Below are 8,427 nucleotides of genomic sequence, written 5' to 3' on the forward strand. Positions count from 1 at the left end.
AGATAATAGATAGATAGATAGATAGATAATAGAGAGATAGATAGATAGATAATAGATAGATAGATAGATAGATAGATAGATAGATAGATAGATACATGGGCAGTGTTCGTGTGTGTATGAATATATATATATATTGCTGCTCTGTCGCAGAGTCCACCCTGACCACACGTGTTTCTCCTTGCTGTGGGTCACACCTGGCGGTACCGCACCGGTCTCCTCTCTGTGGCCCTGCCTCTGCCTTACACTCCTCTCCATTGATCACACAGCAGTTCTTCTTTTCTTCTCTCTATAATTCTCATTGTCCGCTGATTGCACAAAGAACAAAGAGCATGAGCGGGGAGACTGAGGGACCCTCTTCTGAGAGGCATTGGGGGCTCTCGCGGGACGGTGCCCTGATGATAGGACCACGGCCTGTGGTGGCGGAGGGGTGAGGTGGTCTGCAGACACTGCACCCCCCAATTACGCCAGGCAGGGGGAGCTGGGCCCCCTCCTCTGCCTCCAGTGAATTCCTATGAACTTTCTTCTCTCAGCAGAGGCCCTGTGATTGCCTGTCACCTCTCCCGTCCCCCTCCCGCCGGCCACACACCCCTCTCTGATAATCCCTCTCTGTTTTAGAACAACACAAAACCTGCTCCCATGCAGAGAAGCCTCAGAGGCTGCAGAGAAAGGAGGATGGCTGCTCCCCTCAATAGTCGGCCAGAGGAGGAAAAAAGAGAACATTTCATAAGATCCAGAGAGAAGGGGGCTGCTTGTTAAACAGGTGGAAATGGGCAATTCCCAATTCTCCATCTGAGGCCCCGGGTCCCCCTGCAGCCCCTCCATCCACAAGACCCAAGATTCAATCATTACCAGGGAAAGCTCTGCCCAAAGATAAGGCGATGATCCGAAGGTTTCCCTCTACTCACTGCACACATCTACACTGATCACAAGAAACATACATAGATGCCTAAAAATAATATATAGAAAGGTACAGAAATAAAGAAAAACGAAATACATATAACATGCATAGAATATAGTAAAGAAGGAAAAATATACATATAATATGTATAGAAAGTAGTAAAGAAGGAAAAATATACATATAACATGCATAGAATATAGTAAAGAAGGAAAAATATACATATAATATGTATAGAAAGTAGTAAAGAAGGAAAAATATACATATAACATGCATAGAATATAGTAAAGAAGGAAAAATATACATATAACATGCATAGAATATAGTAAAGAAGGAAAAATATACATATAACATGCATAGAATATAGTAAATGGAAATTAAACATATAATCATGTAGAAAATAGTAAAAAAAATATGCATATAAAATGTATAGGAAATAGTAAACAAGAGAAAAATATAAATATGACATGTATGGAAAATAGAAAAAGGGAAAAAATGTATAATATACAGAAAATAAACAAGAAGGTAAATATAGATAGAGAGATGATAATACAAAAGAAGGAAAAATATGGATAAAAAATAAAAAAGAAGACAAAAGGATATATATCTAAAATACAGAGAAAATAGAAAAGAAAGGGAAAATATATATATAAAAAATGTATAGAAAATAGTAAAGATGGAAACAAAATAAACAGTAAAGAAGGAAAACTATACATATAAATTGTATAGAAAATATACATACACTGTGCATAGAAAATAGTACAGAAGGGAACTATATATATATATATATATATATATATATATGTATATATATATATATATATATACAAAATGGGTAGAAAATGGACAGCCAGATAGGAAAATATACATATAAAATGTATAGAAAATAGACAATACAAAAAAAAATGATACATAGAAATGAGTGTGAACTAAAAAATGTTGAACAATAATTTAATAGAACTCCTGAATTTACAGTAAATCTTATATCTGTGTTTGGTTACAAAATGAGAATACATAACTGACAGATAGATAGGGATATTAACCATATGTGTCTTGATTCTAGCGTGTGTGTGCCAAAAAATGCAGCAAAATCAATGTATCGAATCTGTGCTAATGATAGATAATAGATCGATAATAGATAGAAAGATAGATAGATGGATAGATAGATAATAGATAGATAATAGATAGATAATAGATAGATAGATAGATAGATAGATGTATCTGCCTAAAATTACAGAACAATATTAGGCACAACATTAGGTTTCCAGCTTTCCTATCATTTGTGTCCTAATTAGCAGGAAATCCATATATCACATTGCTCTGGTGCTGCTAGTTGTTCTAGTTGTCTAGTTGTTCTAGTTGTTCTAGTTGTTGCTTGTCCATTAATCAGAGACTTTCTCTCTAAAAGTGGAATATGCAATAAGCCAATGCTTCTTACACTGGAGGACTGGGGTGAGTGAGGGGCTCCAGTGCTGCCTGGTTGCAGGTCCTCCCCATTAAACTTTGCTTGGTGTTCTGTGCACCTCCATTAATCAGAGCTGGGGGTAAGTCCTGAGCCTCCACTTGGTGCTTCTAATAACAAGCTGTCATTCTGCTCGGAGTGACTGTGACTCCATGTGATGTCAGCTAAGTGTAGAAGACACTGATCCTCAGTGCTGCCTGCACGATGTGACAGCAGGGTCTGTGCTGTGCAGCCCCCCAGCTCCTGCTCTGCCAGAGGTAAGTGCTCACTCTGCGTCCTGCAATAACATTATTGCAGAGTGGATGGAGGATCATCATCATCATCACCACCACCAGGCAGCCTGGGTTTTACTAGCAAGGTCCTACCTTGCCTGTTACTTTTGTGTGAGCCGCTTAATGAGCATTAATCTGGCATCCCTGGGTGTCATTGTTCAGGGGGGCTTGTTCATTTGAATGTAAATAGATGACATGACATGAGCAAGTTGCTTATTAAATTGATTTCTCCTCTGGCTTCCTTGGAATGCAGAGACAGAGAGAGGAGAAGAGCAGGGTGACTTCCAGTTGGCTGCTGCGCTCAGTGAAGTTCTTGCAGGGATGGCAAGCTCTGCAGCTCCATGCCCTCCTCCTTCAGTCGTGTCCTCCTGCCAGAGACTGGATGGAAGAAATGGGGCATCCAGCACCCCCAAATCACTGGCCTTCTCCATTGAAAGAATTATGGCTAAGTCTTCAGAGCCCAAACCTACAGTTTATGACCACAACCAAGGAGTGGAGAGCGATGCTAAGAAGATCTTGAACCTTTGTTCTCCAATTCCATGCATGATCCCAGTGCAATCTTTGGGGTATGATGTCCACTCCAAGACCCTGCTGAATTATTCGGAGCTCTGGAAGAGCAGTTTGAGGGCTCCTATCTGTAACTCTGCTGGGCTGTGCAAGGCTAACTGTGGCATGTGCTGCAAGAATGATCTCACCATGGGACACTCGGTTGTCCCAAACAGTAGGGTCATAAAACCTCAGGTTATCAACCAAGCAGTAGGGTTGCCACCAGGAACTAATGGACCTCTTTATTACTTCAACTACCTGGACTCTGCCTACAACCCCTCAGAAATCCTCAATGGACAGCTCATTCCATCTAGTATTTTAAATGCTCAGTCCCAGGCGACCCTAAGTGCCCACCATAAACTCTACCTATTGGAAAATGCTAAAATTTCTAGTCTCTGCCCAGACAAATACCCCCTTCCTCCATACCCACACAAGGAGCGACTACCAGGCCAACTGGACCAGGTGATGAAAGAAAACACTGCACTGGCTGCAGACAGGAACCCTAAAAGCCACAGCAAGCTCAGTGCCAGCCCTATAGATGGGAAACCCAAGATCTTCACCTGTGAGGTGTGTGGCAAGGTAAGGACCCACCATTAACCTTTATGGCTATAGTGTGTGGCAAGGTAAGGACCTACCATTAACCTTTATGGCTATAGTGTGTGGCAAGGTATGGACCCACCATTAACCTTTATGGCTATAGTGTGTGGCAATGTACGGACCCACCATTAACCTTTATGGCTATAGTGTGTGGCAAGGTAAGGACCCACCATTAACCTTTATGGCTATAGTGTGTGGCAAGGTAAGGACCCACCATTAACCTTTATGGCTATAGTGTGTGGCAATGTACGGACCCACCATTAACCTTTATGGCTATAGTGTGTGGCAAGGTAAGGACCCACCATTAACCTTTATGGCTATAGTGTGTGGTAAGGTACGGACCCACCATTAACCTTTATGGCTATAGTGTGTGGCAAGGTACGGACCCACCATTAACCTTTATGGCTATAGTGTGTGGCAAGGTACGGACCCACCATTAACCTTTATGGCTATAGAGTGTGGCAAGGTACGGACCCACCATTAACCTTTATGGCTATAGTGTGTGGCAAGGTACGGACCCACCATTAACCTTTATGGCTATAGTGTGTGGCAAGGTACGGACCTACCATTAACCTTTATGGCTATAGTGTGTGGCAAGGTACGGACCTACCATTAACCTTTATGGCTATAGTGTGTGGCAAGGTAAGGACCCACCATTAACCTTTATGGCTATAGAGTGTGGCAAGGTAAGGACCCACCATTAACCTTTATGGCTATAGTGTGTGGTAAGGTACGGACCCACCATTAACCTTTATGGCTATAGAGTGTGGCAAGGTACGGACCCACCATTAACCTTTATGGCTATAGTGTGTGGCAAGGTACGGACCCACCATTAACCTTTATGGCTATAGTGTGTGGCAAGGTACGGACCTACCATTAACCTTTATGGCTATAGTGTGTGGCAAGGTACGGACCTACCATTAACATTTATGGCTATAGTGTGTGGTAAGGTACGGACCCACCATTAACCTTTATGGCGATATTATGTGGCAAGGTACGGACCTACCATTAACCTTTATGGCTATAGTGTGTGGCAAGGTAAGGACCCACCATTAACCTTTATGGCTATAGTGTGTGGCAAGGTACGGACCCACCATTAACCTTTATGGCTATAGTGTGTGGCAAGGTAAGGACCCACCATTAACCTTTATGGCTATAGTGTGTGGCAAGGTACGGACCCACCATTAACCTTTATGGCTATAATGTGTGGCAAGGAAAGGACCCACCATTAACCTTTATGGCTATAGTGTGTGGCAAGGTACGGACCTACCATTAACCTTTATGGCTATAGTGTGTGGCAAGGTACGGACCCACCATTAACCTTTATGGCTATAGTGTGTGGCAAGGTATGGACCCACCATTAACCTTTATGGCTATAGTGTGTGGCAAGGTATGGACCCACCATTAACCTTTATGGCTATAGTGTGTGGCAAGGTACGGACCCACCATTAACCTTTATGGCTATAGTGTGTGGCAAGGTACGGACCTACCATTAACCTTTATGGCTATAGTGTGTGGCAAGGTAAGGACCTACCATTAACCTTTATGGCTATAGTGTGTGGCAAGGTAAGGACCTACCATTAACCTTTATGGCTATAGTGTGTGGCAAGGTAAGGACCCACAATTAACCTTTATGGCTATAGTGTGTGGCAAGGTACGGACCTACCATTAACCTTTATGGCTATAGTGTGTGGCAAGGTAAGGACCTACCATTAACCTTTATGGCTATAGTGTGTGGCAAGGTAAGGACCTACCATTAACCTTTATGGCTATAGTGTGTGGCAAGGTAAGGACCCACAATTAACCTTTATGGCTATAGTGTGTGGCAAGGTACGGACCTACCATTAACCTTTATGGCTATAGTGTGTGGCAAGGTACAGACCTACCATTAACCTTTATGGCTATAGTGTGTGGCAAGGTAAGGACCCACCATTAACCTTTATGGCTATAGTGTGTGGCAAGGTACGGACCTACCATTAACCTTTATGGCTATAGTGTGTGGCAAGGTAAGGACCTACCATTAACCTTTATGGCTATAGTGTGTGGCAAGGAAAGGACCCACCATTAACCTTTATGGCTATAGTGTGTGGCAAGGTACGGACCCACCATTAACCTTTATGGCTATAGTGTGTGGCAAGGTAAGGACCCACCATCAACCTTTATGGCTATAGTGTGTGGCAAGGTACGGACCCACCATTAACCTTTATGGCTATAGTGTGTGGCAAGGTACGGACCTACCATTAACCTTTATGGCTATAGTGTGTGGCAAGGTACGGACCCACCATTAACCTTTATGGCTATAGTGTGTGGCAAGGTATGGACCCACCATTAACCTTTATGGCTATAGTGTGTGGCAAGGTATGGACCCACCATTAACCTTTATGGCTATAGTGTGTGGCAAGGTACGGACCCACCATTAACCTTTATGGCTATAGTGTGTGGCAAGGTACGGACCTACCATTAACCTTTATGGCTATAGTGTGTGGCAAGGTAAGGACCTACCATTAACCTTTATGGCTATAGTGTGTGGCAAGGTAAGGACCTACCATTAACCTTTATGGCTATAGTGTGTGGCAAGGTAAGGACCCACAATTAACCTTTATGGCTATAGTGTGTGGCAAGGTACGGACCTACCATTAACCTTTATGGCTATAGTGTGTGGCAAGGTAAGGACCTACCATTAACCTTTATGGCTATAGTGTGTGGCAAGGTAAGGACCTACCATTAACCTTTATGGCTATAGTGTGTGGCAAGGTAAGGACCCACAATTAACCTTTATGGCTATAGTGTGTGGCAAGGTACGGACCTACCATTAACCTTTATGGCTATAGTGTGTGGCAAGGTACAGACCTACCATTAACCTTTATGGCTATAGTGTGTGGCAAGGTAAGGACCCACCATTAACCTTTATGGCTATAGTGTGTGGCAAGGTACGGACCTACCATTAACCTTTATGGCTATAGTGTGTGGCAAGGTAAGGACCTACCATTAACCTTTATGGCTATAGTGTGTGGCAAGGAAAGGACCCACCATTAACCTTTATGGCTATAGTGTGTGGCAAGGTACGGACCCACCATTAACCTTTATGGCTATAGTGTGTGGCAAGGTAAGGACCCACCATCAACCTTTATGGCTATAGTGTGTGGCAAGGTACGGACCCACCATTAACCTTTATGGCTATAGTGTGTGGCAAGGTACGGACCTACCATTAACCTTTATGGCTATAGTGTGTGGCAAGGTACGGACCCACCATTAACCTTTATGGCTATAGTGTGTGGCAAGGTATGGACCCACCATTAACCTTTATGGCTATAGTGTGTGGCAAGGTATGGACCCACCATTAACCTTTAAGGCTATAGTGTGTGGCAAGGTAAGGACCCACCATTAACCTTTATGGCTATAGTGTGTGGCAAGGTACGGACCCACCATTAACCTTTATGGCTATAGTGTGTGGCAAGGTACGGACCCACCATTAACCTTTATGGCTATAGTGTGTGGCAAGGTAAGGACCCACCATTAACCTTTATGGCTATAGTGTGTGGCAAGGTACGGACCCACCATTAACCTTTATGGCTATAGTGTGTGGCAAGGTAAGGACCCACCATTAACCTTTATGGCTATAGTGTGTGGCAAGGTAAGGACCCACCATTAACCTTTATGGCTATAGTGTGTGGCAAGGTACGGACCCACCATTAACCTTTATGGCTATAGTGTGTGGCAAGGTAAGGACCAACCATTAACCTTTATGGCTATAGTGTGTGGCAAGGAAAGGACCCACCATTAACCTTTATGGCTATAGTGTGTGGCAAGGTAGGGACCTACCATTAACCTTTATGGCTATAGTGTGTGGCAAGGTACGGACCCACCATTAACCTTTATGGCTATAGTGTGTGGCAAGGTACGGACCCACCATTAACCTTTATGGCTATAGTGTGTGGCAAGGTAAGGACCCACCATTAACCTTTATGGCTATAGTGTGTGGCAAGGTATGGACCCACCATTAACCTTTATGGCTATAGTGTGTGGCAAGGTAAGGACCCACCATTAACCTTTATGGCTATAGTGTGTGGCAAGGTAAGGACCTACCATTAACCTTTATGGCTATAGTGTGTGGCAAGGTAAGGACCCACCATTAACCTTTATGGCTATAGAGTGTGGCAAGGAAAGGACCCACCATTAACCTTTATGGCTATAGTGTGTGGCAAGGTACGGACCCACCATTAACCTTTATGGCTATAGTGTGTGGCAAGGTACGGACCTACCATTAACCTTTATGGCTATAGTGTGTGGCAAGGTAAGGACCAACCATTAACCTTTATGGCTATAGTGTGTGGCAAGGTAAGGACCTACCATTAACCTTTATGGCTATACATATATAGTTTATTTCACAATATTGTGACTTTGTCATAATATTTATGAACATTTAATACGTAATATCGTATATTTAGTAATATTTTATATTTTATAATATTTTATATTTCATTTACAGTTTAGTCGTTTGATAACCAACATAAGAATTTACACAATAAATATTAAAAAAAAAAAAGAAAGTGATTGGCATGTAAGGAAAGCGTAATCTATTAGACCTAAAGTAAATGTTAATGGCATGCTGGCAGCAGCTAGAAGGAACTAGAAGGCTCAGCATGTCCTGCAAC

The 8,427-nt window shown here is 42.8% G+C and overlaps 1 protein-coding gene across 1 annotated transcript in view; it reads left to right on the plus strand.

The window, feature by feature from the left end:
- The first annotated feature begins 2,465 nt into the window (after nucleotides 1-2,465).
- FEZF2 (FEZ family zinc finger 2) overlaps nucleotides 2,466-8,427 on the plus strand; it is a 9,925-nt gene continuing 3,963 nt past the window's right edge. Inside the window, exons 1-2 of the mRNA XM_073569802.1 lie at nucleotides 2,466-2,614; nucleotides 2,883-3,754. Of these exons, the coding sequence (XP_073425903.1) occupies nucleotides 2,951-3,754 (804 nt within the window). The 5' untranslated portion in view covers nucleotides 2,466-2,614; nucleotides 2,883-2,950. The remainder of the gene's footprint in view (nucleotides 2,615-2,882; nucleotides 3,755-8,427) is intronic.

This window comes from Dendrobates tinctorius, unplaced genomic scaffold (genome assembly GCF_039654945.1).
Source record: "Dendrobates tinctorius isolate UK_male_01 unplaced genomic scaffold, ASM3965494v1 ptg000027l, whole genome shotgun sequence".
In the NCBI taxonomy this organism is placed as follows: Eukaryota; Metazoa; Chordata; class Amphibia; order Anura; family Dendrobatidae; genus Dendrobates; species Dendrobates tinctorius.